At 41.5% G+C, this 23,623-nt stretch overlaps 2 protein-coding genes across 3 annotated transcripts in view; one reads left to right on the forward strand and one right to left on the reverse strand.

The window, feature by feature from the left end:
- On the reverse strand, positions 1-23,506 carry TVP23A (trans-golgi network vesicle protein 23 homolog A). 2 transcript variants are annotated; one of them, XM_039492953.1, is made up of 8 exons: positions 23,236-23,506; positions 22,055-22,134; positions 11,084-11,228; positions 9,317-9,406; positions 4,292-4,420; positions 2,137-2,265; positions 1,232-1,302; positions 1-254 (listed from the first exon to the last, which is right to left on the reverse strand). In XM_039492953.1, the coding sequence occupies exons 1-7, from the start codon at positions 23,242-23,244 to the stop codon at positions 1,240-1,242; spliced, it is 645 nt and encodes a 214-aa protein (XP_039348887.1). In that variant the 5' UTR covers positions 23,245-23,506; the 3' UTR covers positions 1-254; positions 1,232-1,239. The 2 variants fall into 2 exon arrangements, with proteins under 2 accessions (XP_039348887.1, XP_039348889.1); XM_039492955.1 differs by lacking the exon at positions 2,137-2,265.
- Positions 14,799-23,623, forward strand: part of CIITA (class II major histocompatibility complex transactivator) — a 102,914-nt gene continuing 94,089 nt past the window's right edge. The window contains exon 1 of the mRNA XM_039492947.1: positions 14,799-14,816. The gene's annotated coding sequence lies outside the window, so the exon portion shown is untranslated. The remainder of the gene's footprint in view (positions 14,817-23,623) is intronic.

Consider the following 23,623-nt stretch of genomic DNA (forward strand, 5'->3'; position numbering starts at 1 on the left):
TTCACATATAGACTTTATTCAGAAACTCTTATATATTAAATACATATTTTCATTGGAACATTTACCTGAGTCTCTTTTTAAATATTAGTACTTTCAAGCTTTCTTCATTTGAGGATTAATTGTAGTGTGCATTTCCATGCTGTGTTTCATTGGATAAGATCACTCGGACATCTTTTTCTTTGATTAGCAGAGTTCCATATTTAGAGTGCAGTCACTTAAATTTAGGATTGTCTCCTCTTTTGTGATCAGAGTGTCTGGGAAAAGAAAAATAAGCCTAGTGGGAACAAATTACTAACTTTTTTTTTTTACTTAGACAAGTTAATGTTAGTTTCCTTGTTTGTAATACAAGAAATTAGAGGGCAAGTGTCAAGGGAAAATTAACTGCATTTGCTTTCAAATTTTAAATCAATATAAACTTGACTGTGTGGCTGCATAACAGAATGAGTTGACTTGAGGGAACTTGCTGCCTACTGGATTTATAGCAAGGAAATAAGTCAGTGTTTAGGCTTTAATTTATTTGTAGGAGTTTAATTCACTAGGTAATAAAGTGCTGTGTTGCCAGAAATCCCTCTCAAATGTGCCTTTCCTCTGCTCTCTGATTCCAGACCCCACCTCCTTTATGCCAGAAATTAGCCAGAGGAAAGAAAGAAAAAAGGGGTAACTGCTCTGCACTCACTCAAGAAGGGTACTCTCATCCTGAGTGTTAACAAGTCTTCTGACTTGTCCAATGGTTAAACAGTCCAAACTCTGAGAAATGAGTAGCACATACTGTAGGAAAATTGCAGTTGTCTTTTTTTATTATTACACTTCTGAAATTATGCTGCCTGATCTATATAGTATGAATATCACAGAACTGAGTATTAGAAACACCCAGAGATCAGGAATCCTCCAGAGGATTTATCTTAATGATTGGGGTCATTTTAAACATGAACAAACAAACTCTGTATTAACTTCTCAAACAGAAGCAAAAAATTATTTGCATGGTAGGATACTTTGGCCTGTTTTAAGTAAAAATTGAAATTTTCCTTCCTGAATACATTGCCTTTTTATCTTAAGGTGTTAGCTTATAACTGCAACAAAGGAACTCTGTCACTAAAAATCTGAGTTTGACATGTTTTGATCAAGCAATTCTTTACTCTTGTTCAGACAGAGTTCATACTCTAGAATAGTGTTACTTAATAGATGATGTCTTATTGCTTATCCATTTTTCCAATATCAGTGCTCAACTTACACAGTCACCTAGTGGTTATGTATTTCCATATCCTTCAGGACATCCATACCCTGAATTTCTTCTTGTCTCTCCTGTAGAATGAACACATGAAATCCAAAGATGATGATCTACTAACCTAACGCTGCTCCAGCATTAGGATCTAGAACATCTACTGCAATCATTCCTCAATCATTTTTGCTGCCACCTCTAATGTACTTCACAAAATCTTAATCTTAACTATTCCAAGGAGGTAATACAAGAGCACAGAATGGGTTTGTTATAAAACACATTGTCTAATTCTTTTATACCTCAGGCATGCAAACAAGACAATTTAGAAAAGTTACATGGTGACTTTTTCCACAATGTAGGGAAAAAATGTTGCTTATTTTATGCCACTTAATTCTGCATCTTTTGGGAAAGTAGAAATTGATTTGTTGGTCTTTGCCATTCACATCCATAAAAGAAAAAAGCGTAGTAGCAGCAGCAAGATATTTTCTTGCACCATACCCCAAACCATGAACAGAACTCAAACAAATACCAGGACAATTTTTATAGGCCCTTTTTACAGGCCACTTTTCAAGGAAATCCTTCATTTATTGCAAAGCAGTCCTTGTCAATGGGTCCTTTTGGCTTCTCTGCTCAGGTCAGACTTACTCTTTTGCAGTGCAGTAGTTAGATAGTACAATTCCCAAACTGGTTTTTTAGATTAAACATTAATTTTGCATTTCAGAAAGAGGGACCACTAGTTTGAGACTTTAAAAGTGTTGACAGACTTTTGCACTGATATTCGTGCACAGGAAGTCTGTAGGTCGACTTAGATGTCTATCAAAGTGTAAATCAGCATAATGCCCAATTCCTTAAAAGCTGCTGTGGAAAACACATACATGATGCAACTATTGAGAATAATAACTAAGCTTAATACTTACCCTCTGAAACATCTGCTGTGACAAAAACCTCGAAGTTATTTTGCTGATGCTTTTTTTCCCTCCTAATTTACAGTGGATGTATCCATATAAGTTAGCAGCTTGAAGGGAGATTCCAGTTATCACAAGAGCCTGCAGAAGTTGGCCCAATAAAAGCTATTACCTCACCCAACTTGTCTCTCTCAGGCTATAGACAATCAACAGCTTAGTATGGACAAAATGATGATGCTGATTAATGTAAGTAATATCAAAATGAATTTACCTTCAAATAATAAATTAAAACTTGCATTTTAGAAAGCTTAAATAACCAGTAACACACCTTTCTACTGACTGACAGATTAGCCTTTTTTGGGAAGTCTCACTTTACATTTCAAGGATGGAAATCATTCCTCTCCCCCCACCACCAGCTCTGGTCTCACTCCTTCCAGCTTGACCCATTTTGTCAGTGCTTTGTGCATAACTATAATACAAAAGTCTGACTCAAAAGAATAACTCTTTAAATCTATGTTCCCTTCATTTTAAGACATTCATAGCCAAATTCTCACTACCTGCTATTTACAAGACCTTTAATTTACTTTAACCTTGAATGCCACTACCCCTTTACCTACAAAGGAGGTTCTATAATAATTTGCAAACTTATGAAAGACTTAACAGTACAGTTTAGAAGATGTGCCAACATTTACAGAAAGTATAATTTTAGTACCACAAAACGATTTGGTAAACATTTTCTAATAGGTCAGCTTCAGCAGCTTTCAGAATCATAGAAATGTAGGACTGATGGAGGGACCTCAAGAGTTTATCAAGTCCAGCCCCCTGTGCTGAGACAGAACCAACTCTATCTAGACCATCCCTGACAGATGCTTGTCCAACCTGTACTTAAAAACCTTCAGTGATAGATAGGGATTCCCAACTTCTTGGAAGCCTTGTCCAGAGGCTTATTATCCCTATAATATTTTTCCCCCTAATATCTAACCTAAATCGCTCTTGCTGCAGATTAAGCCCATTATTTCTTGTCCTACCTTCAGTGACCATGGAGAACAATTGATCACTGTCCTCTTTATAACAGCCCTTATCAAATCTGAGACATAACAGGTTCCCTCCTCTGTTGTCTTCTCTCAAGACTAAACGTGCCTGTTTTTTTTTAACCATTCCTCACTGATCAGGTTTTCTAAACAATTTAGAAAAGTTACATGGTTACTTTTTCTACAACGCATGGAAAAAATGGTGCTTACTTGGTTATTAAATGGTGATAGCCACAAAAATGATAAAACCTCTCCTCTGGATTCTCTCGTTTGTCCAAGCCTTTCCTAAAGTGCAGCACCTAGTACTGGACACAGTACTCTAGCTGAGGCCTCACCAATGCCAAATACAGTGGGGCAATTGCCTCCTGTGTCTTATATGACACTCCTGTTAATGCAACCCAGAATATTAATCTTTTTCGCAACTGCATTGCACTGTCAATTCATATTCAACATGTGATCCACTATAACACCCAGATCCTTCTCACCAGTACTACTGCCTAGCCAGTTATTCCCCATTTTGTAGCTGTGAACTTGATTTTTCCTTCCTACATATAGTACTTTGCACTTCTCCACCTAGTTGTCTAATGAATTTAAGAAAATTAATATTATTGGTAGTACTCTCTTCCAAAGAAAGTACTAGACGTTTTTTAGAAAACAGTATCTTATTTTGGAACCAGTTATTGTAACTGAAGTTTAAAAGGCCTCATTTCAAGCATATGCTATACACCAGCGATGGGCAATCTGCCATGGTAATCTGATTGCGGGCCACGAGACATTTTGCTGACATTGACTGTCCGCAGGCACAGTCTCCCGCAGCTCCCAGTGGCCACGGTTCGTCATTCCCAGCCCCTGCGGCCCGCCACTTCCCGCAGCTCCCATTGGTCGGGAACAGCGAACCACGGCCACTGGGAGCTGAGAGAGGCGATCCTGCAGACAGTCAACATCAGCAAAATGTCTTTGGAAACAGAAGCCTGCTCTACAACTTCTTGAAGCTGTCATTTTAATCTTCTAACTTAAATTCTTACTTCCTATGGAATCTAACTTAAAACTATATTTTTAATAGATTTGTTTTTCTGCTCCTTTCCCTTTCACTGCACTTATTGCCCACAGCTCATATGGAGTTACCCCATGCTTACCAGCCATTTCAACTTCAAGGAAAACAAAGTGCTAAAAAAGAACACTGTCCAAATAACTGGACAGATAATCAGTCCAAGCCAAAAGATTCGAGCTTCAACTTCGGTTGAGGCAGCCATGCTTGTAGATACCTAGAAAGAAAAACCATTTAGTTTTAGTTACCAAAACACCCTAACAATAGTTAAGGACTGAGGCATTCCTTTCACAGATAATTTATATGCATTTATATGTTCCTGTTGTGTTTTATTTAATATCAGCTGTAGCTACTTGAAATAAATTATTTCCTATTGCCTGGCTGTATGCTTCCTTAGATTGGCATTCCATTAACTGAAATCATTGCATCATGGGAGAACAAAATACAGCTTCTAAATACAGTATTAATTTTATTTACACAGACAAAAATTGGTCATGCCCTGATCTCTACTTAGTACCATAGGTATGCTGGATAACTAGTTGAACCACCAAGCATTTTAGACATTTATATTCTGCATGAAACAGCCATTAAAATCCAAGTTTATCTTCAACAAAATGAAAGGAAACAGTAAGTGGTAGAATTCAGTTGATTTTATTTAAATGCTACAAAATTATGAAGTACCCTAGAATGAGTATGTTCAGAACACTACACTGTTTAACAGGCAGGATAATAGTGTTTTAGGAGCAAATTGTGAGCCAAACTGCCACTTACTTCTCAAAAATCAACGTGTCATTTGGGCTCATATTTCATCTCACCTTGGATTTTGGAAAAACTAGGAGCACAGATCAGTCTACTCCAGTGGTCACCAACTGGTTGATCCTAGAGTCTCTCCCAGTCAATCGTGATCTCCGGTGGGGCAGTGGGGTTGCCGCTAAGGCAGGCTCCCTGCCTGCCCCATCCCCACGCCATTCCCGGAAGCTGCCAGCATGGCCCCATGGGGGGCAGCGGTCTCTGCCCGCTGCTCCTGCATGCAAGCACTGCCCCCGCAGCTCCCATTGGCCACAGTTCCCCGTTCCTGGCCAATGGGAGCTGTGGGGACGGTGCCTACAGAGAGGTGCAGCGTTCGGAGCCACATGCTCCCCGCTCATCCCAGGGGCCACAGGGGTGTGTTGGCCCCTTCCAGGAGTGGCATGGAGTCGGGGCAGGCAGGGAGCCTACCTTAGCCTCGCTGCGCCACCTACCGGGAGCCGCCCAAGGTAAGTGCTGCCCAGTGGGAGGCTGCACCGCAGCCCTGAGTCCCTTCCCGGATCCAGCACCCCATACCCCCTCCTGCACCCCAACCCCTCTGCCCCAGTCCTGACCCCCTTCCCAGAGCCTGCACCCCCATATCCACTCCTGCACCCAACACTCTGCCCCAGCCCGGAGCCCCCTCCTGCACTCAAACTCCCTCCCAGAGCTTGCACCCCTCACCTCAACCCCAAGCCCCAGGCTCAGCCCGGAGCCCCCTCCCACACTGCAAACCCCTCGTCCCCAGCCCCAAGTCTGAAGCCCCCCTCCCAACCGGAACCCTCTGCCCCAGCCCAGTGAAAGTGAGTGAAGGTGGGGGACAGCGAGCAATGAGAGGGGTGGGGGGATGGAGTGAGCAGGGCGGAGCTTCAGGGAAGGGGTGGGGTAGATCCTGGGTTGCCCTTAAATTCAAAAAGGTTGGAGACCACTGGTCTACTCTAGACATACCCTATGCTGTGTAAAATGCTCCACTGCAAATGAGTGATGACAACTATCTGGAAAGCCATTTAGAATAAATTGGCACCCTATATGTTTCAGGCTTGCAACATTCTACAATTTACAAATCATGAAATGCAAGCCAGCTCTGCTATTATTAAAGTGTGTACAACAATGACAGATTTCACTTTATTTGTATAACTTACTATTAAATGTTTGATATATTTTACAGTGAAGGTCATGCCTAGCACTACGCAAAGTTCATTCTCTGTTAAATACAAAGGGAATCATTCAAGATTACTGTTTAAGCTGGTAACTGCAGAGCATGCCCAGTCTATTTTGAAGTCACAACAGATACACAATAGGCATGACTCCTGCTCCCACAGAAGCCAGATATATCTGAGCTGACTCCTGAAGAGGTAACTCAGACACTAACACTAGTTAAAGTACTAATTTGACTTTAACATGTTCTCTTATGAACAAACAGGACTGTTTTCAATCTACAAAAATGCTGAGTTGTCTTGAGTGAAAGTGGAAACATCCAAAAAGTATGAAGAGCTAGAGTGAAGCACAAAAAGGGAGGCAATGGTTTAAGTAGAGCAAGCCTTCCACTATTTGCAAAGTAAAGATTCAGTGCATGGGTCTTGTAAACAAAGAGTTTGACTTTTTTTATAGAACTTAAATCCAGTATGGTCAGAAAAGTTATAGCATCCAAGTTGCAAACACTGATGAATCTTTACCCCCAAGAGCTTGCTAGGAAAGTTTGTAGCATGTCCTCAGCATATTCCCGCTCTGGGGATATGCCAGTGGGTGCAGCAGACTGGAACCTTCTCATAGCAGTGTCTGTTAGAGCTTTCGTGCACTCCTTGGCATTCCAGAATGTTTGAAGGCACGGCTACTATAAAGCGGGCAGGGTGCCCCCTACCACTTCAGTTTCTTCCAACCGGGCAGTAGCCTGACATGAATCTCTCTGGATCCATCACACCCAAATCAATCTCTAAAAATGCAGTGCCTTAGCTTAGTATAGTGTTAAACTTCGTTTTTTATTCTTTGTTCTTAGTTGAGACTTCAATTCCAGTTCCATGGCAGATCTGAAAACTAAGAGATGTGACTTCATAAGGTATGCTTTTGTCCAGCAGTGTTCCTGGAATATGATGCCTATCGTAGAGCATTTATACTTGGCCTGCAGAGAGAGTCACTCTCCAAAACTACACAAGGAGCACCAGAAGAGGCTGCAAACCTTATTGCTTCAAGAAGCTCTGACTGCAAAACCTCCTGGATCATACTCATCCAACGGGTCCTGCATCTAAGGTGAAAAGGCCAGTGCCAGCTTCTGACACTTTGGAGAGTGAGAAGATGAAAATACTATACATAAGGTTCTGATCTCTGCCCCAGGATATGGATCTAAGACCTCAATACAGCCAGTGCCCAGATCACCTGATCTAAACTTTAAGTGCTCAGATAGTCAATGCTGAACTCTGAAAAATCTTGATATTGGTCTACTTTGGTTCCGAGAAACACAGTGCACGACAAGGCAACTCCTGTTAGCAGGGCCAAATCCTATTCAGGAGACTCCTCCAATCTGTCAGATCTGGATCAAAACATCAGTTCCTAAATCAAAGACTAAGATTTCAGGTTAGGGTATCCCTGCTTAAGAGTCATCCCCCAGTTCTGAAGATCACTTCAAATCTGAAGACTATTCCAGAACTGGCAGTTGTTTCTACATTGTCCATCCGCACTGCACCAACCTTTACTCTGGAAGCCCAGATGCACTGCACGGATCCACAATTACATCCAGTGCTGGCTCCACAAGGGACAAAAATGGTTTCTGCTTCTAAGGTTAGAATAAGAGGAAGGCTCCTGCTAGTTATCCTCAGATCTGTCCACCAGAGAAGAGACGTTTGGATGAGTTGTTGCAGATATGCCCAGACACTTCTCTTCCTCCCTCCTCCCCCCTGCCACATCAAAACAGCTAAACACTACCACTGGCACCACTTCAGTCTATTCTTGAATAATTGCTTCAATTAAAGCTTTCAGGTCTTTCTATATCCTCGAAAGTTCACCTAGCAGCTAAAGCTACCCATCAGGCCCAGAAAGATAATTATGAAGAGACTTGCCTATATGTATCCACCAATAAAAAAAAATCCAGTACCAGCATGGCATCTCAATTTACTCTTTATGCAGATAATGAAGCCCCCCCTTTCAACTTACAGCAGCCTGTTCTGTTCCTTCTATATATTAAAATGGCTTTCACAGTAGCCATAACATCAGCTAGGCAAATGAATGAACTACGTGCTCTTTCTGGCTAATCTTCCATTCACTCTCTTTCACAAGCATAAGATGATGCTCTGTTCTAATCCTATATTTGTTCACAAGGTGGTATCTAACTTTCACATTTGTCAAACTGAGGAAAGCATCCATTCTCTCTCTTGTTGGCAATAGGTCACACACTACAGTACTTCCATAACATGCCTTAGCCATGTTCCAATTGCATTTCTAAAAGGCTGCTACTTGGAGCTCTATACATGCATTTTACAAAACACTGCTACCTAGCTCTGGCTTCAGTTAGCACTCAAAGTCCTACCTTCCCACTTATAAGATAGTTTGGCAAGCAGCACTCCATAAATGGAATAGTAACCTTCATTTCTTTGAGTATTCTCTTACTTACCTGTCCTTTGAGATGGACACTCCCCACCCACTTTCTCCTCTTCCTTGGAATCTTAACAGAATCTTGAGTCTGAGGAAGTGGTGAAAGGAACTGAAGTAGCAAAAGGTACCGTATGCCTTTTTATAATCTTGCCCTCAGAATATTCAGGAATGCAAGAGGAAGAGGTAGGAGGGATACATGAGCACTCTAATAGTCACTGCTATGAAAAGATTCCACTGTCTGAGCTGCACCCAGGAATGTTAATATACAGAGTCCATCTCAAAGAACTCTGGTTATAGATAGGTAACCTTCATTTCCAGCACAGTTCTTGATAATCAGTGCAGAACTACCGTCAGTAACAGGAGTGGGCAAATAGAACACCAGGCTATCACATGATGTTCTCTCTCCAGGAAACAGAAATTGTAACTCTACAAGCAATAAGATTATATAAATTTGTCATAAAGCCAGGTCCTGTTGTTGTCACCAAGGTCAAAGTGTTGAAACTGTAGCATGACAAAAGTTTAGTGCTATGAAAAAACCCTCAAATGTGTTCTCAATTCCTTTAATATTGCTCTGTAAATTTATCCCAAGAGCTGTAAAATCTGGATAAAAATATCCTTTACACAACATTAAAATTCCAGAATTAATTGAACTTAATAGTGTATCAGCGCTACTTATCAGCTGTTTATCATTATGCATTGTAACATGGATAATATTTTACTACAGTTCTTACTTTAAAAGTACCTTTTTTGCTTCAAAAACCCAGTGGCTTTTTCCATCTTCATCAATCTGGTTCCACCAACGTAAGCCAACTAAGAGTCTTCCAGTTACATTCTAAAGACAGAGTTAGTGAGTTATTTCCATAGATCAACTAGGTAATTCACATTAGACCAAGATTATTTTTTTTTAATTCACAAACATGACTCTGAAAGACTAGATCCTTTTTGTCAACTATTTAAAGTTTTGAGAGTTATGCCAAACTTTTTAGGGGTGTGTGGTGACAGGCCAATGAACTATAGAGCCTTCTAATACTGTTCTAATATAAGCATTAATACAATGCAATTTTATTTCAATGGGAAAATTCCTCTCCCAAGTCAATTACAAGAGGAGTTATTCAGCTAGTTAAGTTCATCTGGGGCCCACCCAGTCACACTGTGAATATGAGGGGAAATCCAAAAGGGTATAGAACAGACAGGAAAGAGGAACATTCATTGTAAACAAACAAGTTAGGCACTAATCTTTACATATGAATGATTACTGTACAAATTTTTCATTATATCAACATGCATCTATAAACTAACATGCAGTCCTTGTTCCATTTCTCTCCTTTTCCTCTAAGACTTTCTTTGAATGCGAGGGTAACATATATATTTAACTGCCCATTTTAATGCATCCAAAGGCCCTCCCCAAAATCAAAATATAATCTAAATTTAGTATAATACAGGAACAATGTTTATTCAGTCACTTTTGAAGTAAAATAGAAAGCCACATATGTAGGTTGGGACATCCACAGGCTTTATAGCTCAGGTAACTTTTTTTCACTTCTATGCTTCTTTTCTTGCCCAGAACCCCCCACCCTCCCCAAATCCTAGCTTTAACATAGATCAGTTTTTATTTGTTTGACCAAAAATGTAAATAAATTGTTTTTTTTTTAAGTAGTCTAAAGCTTTCTAAAGACATCATGACCAGGCAGAACAAGATTAAAAGTTTGTTTTCTCCAGTTTGTCTTCATTTTAAAATTGCTTTTCAAATAACTAGTGTGTAGTGACAATATCACTAGACTTTTCTACAAGATGGGGTCAAATTCAGAAGGCCCACCACATTAGTGGCAATATTGCTGTCTTCTGCAGTTCAGTGATGCTTGGTATCTATGAAGATCCCCTCTGGTTTCTGTGGGGGTTCCATGCAGGCACAAGAGTCTATCCACATGGATTTGATTGTAAAATCAGTCCTTAGTCCTTCTCTCTGATCCTTTGCATTTTCTCCATTATTAACTGGTTTAGAAGTGCATTAAAGCTATGGGGTTATATTCTGAAGTTATTGCAAATTTATGGTATCTCTTTAAACTTCCAGGGTGCCTAGACTCCAGGCTTTTTAAAAGATGTATGAATGAAAAATTGTTAATGATTTTCTCCTCTTACATCAACAGCTTCTCAATCTCAAAGGCCCTGGTATTATAGCTATCATCCTTTTTGGAGCTCATCAATGAATACTGCTCTTTAAATGGAATGTAAAGATCACTTAGGCATAGAACATTACCTTACCTGATTCCAAAGGCAAAGCATAAACAAGAATACCATAGGTGAGGTAAATTCCTTAATATTTGTACTAAAACATATAAATGCTGCTTCCATCTAGTTAAAACAAAGCTGTTCAGCCAGTTTAATAAAGGAAGAGCGGTACAGGATTATCTGATAGTTATTTTTCACTGTATTTGCCATTAAGAAAAATCAAAATCAAGAAATGAATATAATATTTCTAAACTTCATTACTCGTTCAGAATGTTCTTACCTTAACAGACCAGAAGTCAAAGGACAGAAGGAGAAGAATAGTGACAAAACAGGCAACAAAGCTTTTGCTGAACCAGTCACAGAGCAAGTAGGTAACAATAGCACTCACTCGGAAAAACAGGTGAAAAAAGGTAGCCAGGGGATGCCTAGAAAAACAATCCAGAACACTTACTAACTTAAGATACAAAACATATTACAATATTTACCAATGTTGCAATTTAATGTTTATGAAATGTCGTTGAAAAACGTGATATCTACTTAAATGTGTGTGGTAGGATGTAGATCCCTTATTCAACAAAGCAATCATGGTTTTCCCACTAGCTAAGTTTCAAAATAAGACTAAAAGGAAGATTGTGGTGCCTATTGCCTATAAACATTCCTTCTTCCCCCAGTTTAGAACAAAAAAAAATCTAGTTTCTTCATCAGTTGTTGTAGGCAGTCCCCTGGCATATTGGTGAGACTAGGGGCACACACAACCCTGGGAGGGACTAGGGGGACCTTGGTATGGGAAAGAGGGTGCACTTAGCCCCTGGAAGAGGGAGGAGAATGGGGGACCCTGGTACAGGTGGAGGGGTTAATTGGAAACTGAACCCCTGGTGGCAGAGGAGATTGGAGGACCTGGGAAAGAGGATTGTACACAGAGACCCAGGAATGGGGTGGGGGAAAGCACACGAAACCCCTGGTGAGGTGTGGGGTGGAGATACATAGCCCATGGAAATGGGGGTGGCAGAGAAGAGTTTCAGGGGAACACTGAGACAGAAGGGGATAGGAGGGTAGCACAGAAGAAGCTTGTGGGAGAGAATGGAGGAATGCAAGGAGCCCCTGGTGTATACAATAAGCTTGGCTTACACAAGCTATGATGTGACCTTGAGCCCAATTTACAGTTCTAATGGTTAGTTGGACCTGTTCAGCTGATACAAGCAGAAACCCAGCCACTTAAACTAATATTGTCCCTTTGGAAAGAAGGTGAAATTGCATCTGTCCTGTTCATCAGGAAAGCTGTTTTATTGAGGAATGTTTTATCTTGCTTACTCAACAGCTTCCATCTGCAAGGTAGCAGACTAATAGTTAATTAGCACATATACAGATTTCAGTGTTAGCTTGCCAATTAATTTTGGAGGCACTTCCATTTTAGGAATTCACCTATCACCACCCTGTGCTGGAAAAACACAATTCACCTTCTGAATAAGGCAACTAATTTGTTAGTTAATCAATAATTAGTCCAATTTCCCATTTTAATAATTAATGCTATCATGCAAGGTATAGCAAAAATACTGTATAGCAGTGGTTCTCAAACTTCTGTACTGATGACCCCTTTCACATAGCAAGCCTCTGAGTGTGACCCCCCCCTTATAAATTAAAAACACTGTTTTATATATATTAACACCATTATAAATGCTGGAGGCAAAGCGGGGTTTGGGTGGAGGCTGATAACTCACGACCCCACCATGTAATAACCTCCCAACCCCCAGCTTGAGTACCCCTGCTGTATAACTTTACTGATCCTCTAAAGAAAATTATTTTTTAAAATCAATAAGAAATAGCCAACGTTTAAATTTGACAAGTAGCAGGAAGGGTGAGCAGCAGACCCGGTGTTGGTCTCCAACATAAAATTCACAATGTTGCCTGCATATAAAATGTTGGAATTGTCCCTATAAAGCTGCCATTAATTAGTATAGCCAAGTTTTTACAAGACTTAAGCAGCAAGATACAGTAATATTAACAGATCAAAATACCTGGCTGGTGATATGATATTATCCAGAGGTGAAGGTGAACTTATGGAATAGGTCCTATCCAAAATGATTACTTCCAGAAATGAGCTGACATGCTGGAAGTCTTGTAGATGTTAACATTTAAATGAATTAACTTGGACTAAAGTAAAAGACTGCAAAAAAGGAAGTGTAAAGCCTAATGCAATAGTTTTCATTGAGTTCAAAATGCGATGTTTAAGTTTTTAGTTAGGAGTGGACAATAATATTTTTTTGTAGATAGTAGTATTTTCAAAAGTATATGATTAGCATGTAGTTATGCCACAGAGTTACACTCATTAATCCACATCAGTCAAAGCTTCTGCGGTCAAAACTTAGTTAATAATTGTTTATGATGTGCTAGCCAGAATAGAATACTTCATTCCTCCAGAACCAACTGGCAATGCAGTGTTCACAAGAGAGAGAAACTCACTTTATTAAAAAAGCCAAGAATGACACAGGGAACAAATCCAGGTAAACAGATGAGTTGATAGTTAATAACTCTTCTGTTCGTACCCACACTAACCTCAAACCCTTTCCAAAAACCATCCTCTGGTTTACAGCTAAGCATATGAAATTTTAGATGAAAGCTTTTTTTTTTTTTTTTTTTTACTTCTTCTGAGCAGTTTCTGTGTAAAAAGACATGATTATATTGGAAATTGTCAAAACTGGGAGTACTGAATTGCTATTGCAGATATGTAATGTATGTCAACTTCACTCCAGTAGGGATAATGAGGAATGTACGTTTCACACTTCCTGATTTTAACAGCAATTCAATATGAGGAAATGTAGGGTGTTTGAGCTATACAGTCATTGCCAGGATGTCTGGAAAGACCTGTGACATTAATGAAATGGACCGGAAAGGCAAGTGACTATTACTCTGCTGTGGTAAGTAGCAAGGAGAGGTTACACAAGGCAGAGCCTCGCAAAAAGGTGCATTGTGCTGATAAACGTTAGTGATGGAGCAAAACCAGGCAGACAAATAGTGGGTAACGGCTGCCAGAATAGACCAGTTGCTGAAATTTATTAGCTGTACTAATGTTGAGGGACATTAGGGTGTTAATAGTGCTACCAGGACTTAGAGATGTTCTGATCCCAGAGTTGGATAGATGTTCACTGGAAGAAGCATCCTTTGAAGCAGCAGGGATGACTACGACTGGAGATGGGACAGGGCTCTAAGGTGACACCAGGAGTCTCTCTCTCAGGTGCTTGGCTGGCTTGTTCTTGCTCACATACTCAGAGTCTGACTGATCACCCTATGTGGGATTGAGAAGGAATTTTCCCCCGGGTCAGACACAAATATACCGGCCACTGGATGAGTAGTTTTCTGTTCCCTGCGTGACCAGAGCAGGGGCTGCCCTAGAGCAATCAGGAAACTGCGAGAACCAATTAAGACAGGCAAGCTAATTAAGACACCTGGAGCCAATTAAGAACTTACTAGAATCAATTATGGAAGGCAGGCAGGCTAATCAGGACAGCTGGTTTAAAAAGAACCTCCCATCAATGGGGGGATGCAAGGAGGAGGGAGTGAGAAGGTGTACTGCTGGAGGACTGAAGCGTACACCCGTGATCAGGCTTCAAGAGGAAGAGCCTACAGTGAGAATAAAGAAGATGCTGGGGGAAGGCCATGGGGAAGTAGCCCAAGGAGCTGGAGCTGGAGCTGTCATGGTCACACAGCTGATACAGGGGATGTTGTAGACAGCTGCTATCCACAGGACCCTGGGCTGGAACCTAGTGTAGAGGATAGGCCTGAGTTTCCCCTCAACTCCTGATTGGACACAGGAGGAGTTGACCTGGTCACCAGAAGGGAAGGTCTAATTTGGAAAGGGGTCTGGCCTGTCCCTGACCCACTAGGTGGGACACAGAGACTGCAGGGATTTTTCTCCAGTTCCCCCATGCTGGCCAGTGATGAGGTTAGCTGAGTGAACAGCAAGTTTGAGCCTCTATCAGAAGTAGCCAAACTGAAGGCTGCCGTGAACCTGTGAGGTGAGCAATTCTGCCAAAAAGTGCAGGACCCACCAAGGCAGAGGAGAAACTTTGTCACACAAGTTAATTGTGCCTCACTTCCCCAGAGTATAGGTCCCATTACAATTGTTAAAATTTAGGATGTATTTTATTTTTGCACCATATACTCTGATTTTTAAGGGGTTTTGGCAAGAAGGCAGTGGACTTTGATGAGGAGCTGATGCCATAAAATGCTGTCTCTCTACAGACTATGAAACATGCTCTACAGCTTTCTAACTTCTTTGCAAATTAATGTGTCCTGTCTCTCTCTCGCTTTAGATATTGGGTGTCTTTTTTTTATATTGGACACCTACACTTGGTTTCCTCTTTGTGGGAAGGTCAGAATGTAAATCACAAAGATAAGTGGCATAATTAGTTGAAAGGGCAATTGTTTATTTTTCACATGGAAGCCTGTAGCTAAAAAAAATAGGAAGGTAGGATTACGATAAACCAAAACAAACTGCATATTTGGCTGAGTGATGGCCGCCTGCTTTTTCTGAAGCTCCCACCATGGTATCCCTGTCAATCTTGTATTGCCATATCAGACAATGCTGAGCAAAAGTGTAATACTTTAGTCACCGACTTCAGCATATTCTTCCATAGCTTATGGCTTTGACACCTTTTTCTCTTTGGGAAACAGTGATTGAAGTGTGTTTACCCATCATAGTTGATATAGAAGTAATGCTGGTAGCAAATACTATTGATTAAGTGGTTGGCCTGCAGGATTTAATCAGTCAAGAACCTATTCACAGAGCTAGGGTTCCAGGCTTTTCTGCTTTGTGCATATGTATGTATATTATAATTGTACACTATTGTTTAGAATAACCTCTCAGAAGTTTAAAGAATTCCATGTTGTTGTATTTCAATGTAGTCCATTTCTGTTTATGCCAAAGGATCTTTAAATTAATCTGGTATAGTAATTTACTTCCTCATTTATGCACCAGAAAAAAAACTACGGGAATAGATTTGTTGACTTGTTCACTCTTCTGCTTCAGAGCTGCAACTGACAGTTTCTAGTTCCTACTGTCTAAATAAGATTTTTGACAGAATATTCCCAAGCAGAACAGTGTTATAAAGCAGATAAAACATTAAGCCAGGACACCTGTGTTCCTTTTGAACAAAGCAAAATGTATACCTTCCAAAAGCCATTCACAGGTAAATGGTATTTATCGCTACTTAATCCAATATTTCTGAACTGGAAACAGCCCTTCCTAAAATCCCTCTAGACATACACGGACAGTCAGAAGAGGCCAATGTAATTAGTAAACAAAAAAGCCAATTCATATTGACTAACATGCAGTTCAAAGAAACAGCGTCATGATTTTTCTAAGGTGCTTGCTGTAGTTTGATATTAGAGGCAGAGAACTAAGTGACATAGGATGGCTCAGGAGATATTTAAAATGTAATGACCCTTTAGCTCTAGTTCACACACTCAAAGCCAGTCCTGGGCAAAAGTAACTAAAACTTAGCATCTCGCACTCTGATCTTTCATTTGTATGGCATACATTAGGCTCCACATGCGCACTAGTCTGCCTGTGAACTACACAATGTAGAATCGGGAACTTATAGCTGAATGATGGCTTATAAATTAAGTTGGCAATTTCAGGTCAATTCTCAGTGGACAATGGCCATCAAAGAAGTCTTAGGACTTGTCTATGCTCAATTTTTTTTAACCATTTTACTAAACTGGTAGAAAAATCAATTTAGTTACATTTGGTGCATTTCCCTAGTGTGACTATAGTTATACTGATATAAAGGCATTTATTGGATTAGCTTTACTGAAAAATTATATGCCTGTGTTTTACACCTTGATACGGTATAATTGCATCAACACTAGGCAACTGCACCAATGTTGTTAAATAGATGTAAAAAGCTAATATAGACAAGCCCTTAGTAAATAGTAAGCAGGGATACTTAATTCTCAGGTTCCATTGGTGGTGGCCTGTAAAAGATAAAAATGGGCATTTACTTTTTTTATTTAAGGCAGGGCTCAAAAGGGTTTTGGTGACTTATTTAGAAGTTCAGATTCAGTCTTCCAAGAAAAACAGGAAAGACTGTAATCAAATGAAAAACTAAAAGTAGGTGACACCTATCTAGGAAATGAAATCAGATTGAAAAGGGAAATATTTTCTCTTCTTAAATATCAAATTCAAATACCTTAAAGTTGAAAGCTTTTGTTAAGGATTAACAGAACTACCCCTTAATTTAATGGCCTACCAAATCTTCTTGGTCCTCTAATGAAGAACTACAGCAAAACAAGACAGACCTCACATTCCTTTTATTTTTAAGATGGAAACAAGCATTCTTTACAAATTACAAAGAAGCTAAATTTTCCTTTGCAGGTCACTTCAAAGATGGTATCTTGAGGCTAGGATGCATGATTGGATGGCATGAGGAAACTTGCATTGCCTACTGCTGTACTTGACTTACGAAAGACTTCATTTTCAGAAAACGATGAGATAGCATCATTGCTATGTGGTGTTAGGTATGCATTGCTTTTTGCAGACAATACGTTTCCTAGCTCAAATAGCTTACAGTCTATAAGACCACAATCCTGTGTTTCAGCCTAGGCAGGCAGACCCTTGTATCTACACAGAGCCACACTGATGGTGGTCTGATCAAAGATCAGAGCATAAGATTGGGACAAATTTAAAACCTGACATGACAAATGTGGGAGTAAGTAGAAAGGAGGATAAAATCATGGAGTTGCTTTGGTTTAAGCACATGAGGGCTCTGCTTGTTTTAAGTGATTCTGTTTCCTGTTTCAAAACTGAAGTTGTGTAATTCATGCACATCTCTCTAGTGTCTGAAACTGGGATGTGGGGGCGGGGGCAGAATGTGAGCACAAGAGAATGTAGAGGAGAAAACCAGGAGTAAATGTGAAGAGGAGAAGGAACTAGTAGAGGGAAGTAATTGCCTCCAACACTAAGAAAAGTGTGGATGCAATGGTGAGACAAGATTAAATACTTTTTTTTGTTTGTTTGGTGTAGCTCCTATGCTATGTGCTTTTTGAACAAAGAAGGCCTTGCAGAGTCCCTGCCTGAGGAGTTCAGTCTAGGACTAGACAAACAGAAATTGAGGGAGAAGGGTATAACATTCAATCATGTCTTTGACCACTGCTTGTAGAAGTCATCCAAAATGAGGTTTATTTATGAAATTGAAATGGAGACAATGTTAAGGAGAATTAGCGTCTGTAAAGAGTCTAATTTGAGATTAACAGTAAAAAAAAAGAAGCTAGATCTTTAAAGAAGGAAGTGAAATCATTTCATTAAAAACAATGTCAAGGTTGAAAGGCTCAAATCTTGCTCTATTTTTATCTGCCCCTAGTCTTAGAATTGTACTGAAAACTTAACAGATTGATCTACTCCCCTGCCCCTTTTCTTTAAATAAGAATCCTTCTATTAAGGAACATTTTTTATAAACACTTAAAGCACTTGTGAGCAACTCCACCTCACTTTTCATGGGAACAAATTATTTAATTCCATTTAAATTTCATTTTCACCCTTCAAGGATTTATTTAAAAACCTCTAGCATAAACAATAGGTTGGAAAATACAATCTAAGAGCCAATTCTTTTAGATTTTCTATTACCTTGGGATCCCATCCAACACCCATTTTGAAGCCAGTAGAAGTTGTTCCACTGACTTCAATATGCATTGGATCTGCACTTGACTTCTTTATTTACAAGTATGATGTGTTTAATCTGTTCTTAATCAATTTGCCACAATTGTTTGTAAGAATATTTTGAGAAAAATACCTTCCTAAAACTTTGCAACACTCAGAGTGGCCAATTACTCATCCTACAAATGCACTTTTTAAAGTTCATTATAGCAAAGTCTTGCACAATTGATCTTGTCTGTAGTGGATAAGCTACTTTTTTTTTTAAATTGAATAAATTCAGTCCGTTCTATCAAGGTAAGAGCAGGCAAAGCTGATTTTGTGTCTGGTACAGTTTCATCAGAACAAAGAATGCTGGAGCGAGTAGTAAATGTGATATAGCAAAAAAAACCTCAAGCATGAAAGTATCCTTTAGGGGAGTTGTGAGGTATTGTCAGAGTAATTATCTTTTGCCTATTAATGAAAATTTCAAATCTCAGGATCATATAAAAAGAGGGTTTTTTTCCTCACTCTCCACTCAGCTATCTCATATCTACTGCTGAGGTACTCTGTGACTGTGCACCCAGCAGAGGAAGCACATGCTAACACTTGGACTATTCTTAGAGCTGTGGTTGTATCTGATGCCATCAAGTAGGCAAACTTGAGCCACCATGACTTGCTCATCTGAAAAGGAAAAAAAATAAAATTGCTAAATGGAAAAGCAAAAACAAAGCAAACTGACACTTTCCCTGTCTGCTAGTCTGCCCTTTCAATTCTCTCCCTTCAAAACTAAAATGTGACCTGTTTAACACTCCATATTTAGTTTTTGAAAGCAGCTGCTGGACTATAAATTAAATGATTATAAAGTGCACAACTGGATGAAAGACCATACTGGAAGAGTAATCCTCAACGGTTCTCTGTCAAACCAGAAGGGTATATCTAGTGGAGTCCTGCACAGGTCAGGCCTGGATCCAGTACTACTCAATATCCTCATTAATAATTGGAAAATGGAGTGCAGAGTGTGCCTATATGTTACAAATGAGGATGCTTTATATTAACAAATTACACCAACCTGGGAGGGGTTGTAAGCACTTTGGAAGAGAGGATTCACATTCAAAATGACCTTGACAAACTGGAGAATTAGTCTGAATTCCACAAAATTAATTTCAATAAAGACAAGTGTAAAGTACTTCATTTAGGAAGGAAAAAATCAAATGCACAGCTAGAAAATGGGGAATAACTAGTTAGGTGGTAGTCTTGCTGAAACTTATCTGAGGGTTATACTGGATCACTAATTGAATATGAATCACCAGTGTGATACATCTGCAAAAAAGGCTAATATTCTGGGATGTATTAACAACAGTGTCATATGTCAGACACAGGAGATAATTGCCCCGCTCTACTCAGCACTAGCGAGGCCTCTCTCAGTTGTGTTCCATTCTGGTCAACAATCTTGAGGAAAGCTGTGGACAAACTGGAGTTCAGAGGGGAGCAACAAAAATGATAAAAGGTTTAGAAAACCTGTGAGGAAAGGTTAAAAGAACCGCCTATGTTTTAGTCGGGGAGACTGAGGGGGGTCCTGATAACTTTCCTCAAACATGTTAAGGGCTGTTAAAGAGGATGGTGCTCAACTGTTCTCCATGTCCACTGAAAGTAGGAAAGAAGCAGAGGGCTTAATCTGCAGCAAGGGAGATTTAGATTAGAGATTAGGAAAATCTTTCTAATGATAAGAAACTCTGGCATATTCTTCCCAGGAAGGTTGTGAAATCACCATCATTGGAGGTTTTTAAAAACAGGGTTGGTTAGGTTTATTGCAGTTGTTCCCGACCCACAGCCTAATCAGCACATGGCTGCGGCCCAAGTGACATCCTCAGGGCAATACAGATTGCATGGATGTGGCCCACATAACACACAGAGAGCTGCATTGCAGCTCACAATGGTAAATAGATTGAGAACCACTGGATTGGGTCCTGCCCCATGGCAGTAGGCTGGACTTGATGTCTTCTCAAGATCCCTTCCAGCGTACATTTCTAAATGACTGGGGATAGGACAGTTAACTTTGGGGGTATAAGAGAGAGGAAAAAAAACTAAAGAGACAGCAAAGAGGCTATGTCTACCCTAGCACTTTTGTCAATATAATTTATGTCGTTCAGGGGTATGGGGGGAAAACACACCCCTCTGAGCGACATAATGCTGTCCATACTGGTGAAACTTATGTCAGCAGGCAACACTTTCCCAACAACATAGCTACCATGATCATTGGCGGTGGTTTAATTATGCCGGCAGGAGAGCTCACGCCCGTTGGCACAGAGCGGCTACAAGGGGAATCCTTACAGTTGCACCAGTACAGCCGTGCCACTGTAAGATCTCTAGTATAGACATAGTCTTAGGGCACTGGCTACTCCTGCGTTCTTTGGGACACCAGTGTCCTTCAGTATTTAAAGGCATTCTATCTCACTGCCCAGCAATGCCTGATACACCATCAGTGAACCAGAAGTGCACAGGCCACTTGTTTGCATAAGCACCATTTTGAATTCAAACTACATGAAACAGTAGTAAAAGGAAAGTTAAATTGAGGAGGAGGCTTGCATATCATTCTGATACTCTGAATCACAACAAATTGAAGTTTGACTAGATCTTTGATGTTTTCCATCCTCTTTCCTTTACACACAAATTTTCAGAAATATAAAAATAAGCTTCCCTGGGAATAGCTTAAGGAATCACATTTCTGTAATTTAAAACAGATTTTTTGCAAATGAGACAAATTTTTATTGCCAGATTGAGAAGAGAGGTTGATCCCTGAGAAAATAATACTAAAGAAAGTCGATAAATAAGGACACTTGCTGTGTTTGGGGAAAAGAGAGGGGAAGGTAATACAAATCAAAGCACAAGGTCATCAGTACTGTGTATACTTCTATTCCTGTTGGCATAATAAGAAACCTTGGCATTGATCTAGTAGACTGTGGAACAGTCTCCTAACTAAAGTAATGAAATCTCCATATATTGTGACATTTAAATGAAGAATGAACAAAGCACTAGGATACTGTGGGAAAACAAACCTACTTTGCTCCAAAAGGATGATCAGACAGATTTGGAAAAGACCTGTTAACCTAACATGACAAGTTGTTCTCCCCCACTAGGTGACAGTTGTACTGCAAATGGCATTTTACAACTAGATCAAGAGAAGGTGCGAGTAAATGATGTCTGCCTTCCCTCTGGGCTGAAACAGTGTCCTCAATAGGAACGTTTTGTTTTCAGCGAGATCATTTCATACAAGAAAAATTTATGGAAAAAGAGAATGTTCCTTTGAGCTGGATTTTTAAAGGCTAACACGCTGTCCACAGCAAAGAGGATGCATATTTTCTGAGTGATTATACATGCAATTTTGAAGAGGCTTGAGAACTGGCAAAGTGATGCTTGAATCCTGACTTAAGGCATGAACAATTCCTGGGGCAGTTTGTCAAGGAGGAAAGACAGACAGCTGGTTTTCATGCACGTTGAGGAGTATTTTCCTGTTCTGCTTGTACATCAGCATAACTAATGCCTTTCCTGCAGATTCCTGCTTTAAGATATGGCATTTAAGGGAATAATCATGTAATTTACACTACATTCTAAAGTACTTACCTGATTTTTGCTTTCCTTAATGCCAGTTCCTCTTCATTCCCAAAGTCAAGAGACACATCCTCAGTGTCATCCACTAATGGCTGGAGAGAGGAACCCCCCCGCCCCCCATCCAGACATCAATGGAGAAAGAGACAAATCCTTACTGACACCCCAATTCCCACCAGCCTACCACCCCCTTCCCTCTGCCCCCAACACCTCCCTTAACACCCCAATTCCCACCAGACCACCACCTCCTTCCCTCTGCCCCCCAACACCTCCCTTAACACCCCAATTATCACCAGCTTGCCACATCTTTCCTCTGTCCCCCCATCCACCTTCCCAAACACCCCACCTCCCCAAGCCTACCACCCCCTTCCCTCTGCCCCCAACACCTCCCTTAACACCCCAATTCTCCCTAGCCTACCACCCCGTTCCCTCAGCCACCCCCCCATCCTACCACCCCTTCCCTCTGCCCCTCAGCCACCTCCCCCAACACCCCCATTCTCCCTAGCCTGCCACCCCTTCCCTCTGCCCCTCAGCCACCTCCCCCAACACCCCCATTGTCCCTAGCCTGCCACCCCTTCCCTCTGCCCCCCAGCCACCTCCCCAACACCCCCATTGTCCCTAGCCTGCCACCCCTTCCCTCTGCCCCCAGCCACCTCCCCAACACCCCATTCTCCCTAGCCTGCCACCCCTTCCTCTGCCCCCAGCCACCTCCCCAACACCCCCATTGTCCCTAGCCTGCCACCCCTTCCTCTGCCCCTCAGCCACCTCCCCAACACCCCCATTCTCCCTAGCCTGCCACCCCTTCCCTCTGCCCCCCAGCCACCTACCCCAAAACCCCCATTTTACCTAGCCTGCCACCCCATCCCTCTGCCCCCAGCCACCTCCCCAACACCCCATTCTCCCCAGCCTGCCACCCCTTCCCGCTGCCCCCCAGCTACCGCCCCCAGACCCCCATTCTCCCTAGCCTGCCCCCCCGTCCCGCTGCCCTCAGCCACCTCCCCCAACACCCCCATTGTCCCTAGCCTGCCAGCCCTTCCCTCTGCCCCTCAGCCACCTCCCCCAACACCCCCATTGTCCCTAGCCTGCCACCTCCCCCACTTCCCATTCACCTACTGACACCGCACCTCCACCCAGGCCCTGCCCTCCCCGCTCGCCTCCCGTTGGCAGAGGCGCAAGGACTGGGCGCCGGGGCCCACCTGCTTCATCCTGCCGGCCGCGCCGCGCCGAGCCAAGCCGGATGCTCCGCAGTCCCCACGGACCGAGTCCGGCCCGGGCGGCAGCGGGTTCGGCCTCGCGGGCCAGGCGCGACCGGTTGCTAAGGAGCGAGGGGCGGGGGGAGAAGCGGCCGGGTGTCACAGTGAAAAGAGTCCGGCCCGAGGCGGGATAATAGGGGACGGGGCTGCGGGGGGTTGAATAGGGGATTAGGCTGTTGGAGGTGTGGTTAGGGGTCTGGGCTAGTTGGCGGAGAAGGTGCTGGGAAGGGTGGAAGGGATTTTTGGATGATTAGTTATATTGCGGGGGGAGCGGCTACTGGTGGCGCATTGAGCAAGGTGCTGTACAAAATCCAATCCCATAGCAGAGAGA

This window comes from Mauremys reevesii, linkage group 10, assembly GCF_016161935.1.
Source record: "Mauremys reevesii isolate NIE-2019 linkage group 10, ASM1616193v1, whole genome shotgun sequence".
Lineage (NCBI taxonomy): Eukaryota > Metazoa > Chordata > Testudines > Geoemydidae > Mauremys > Mauremys reevesii.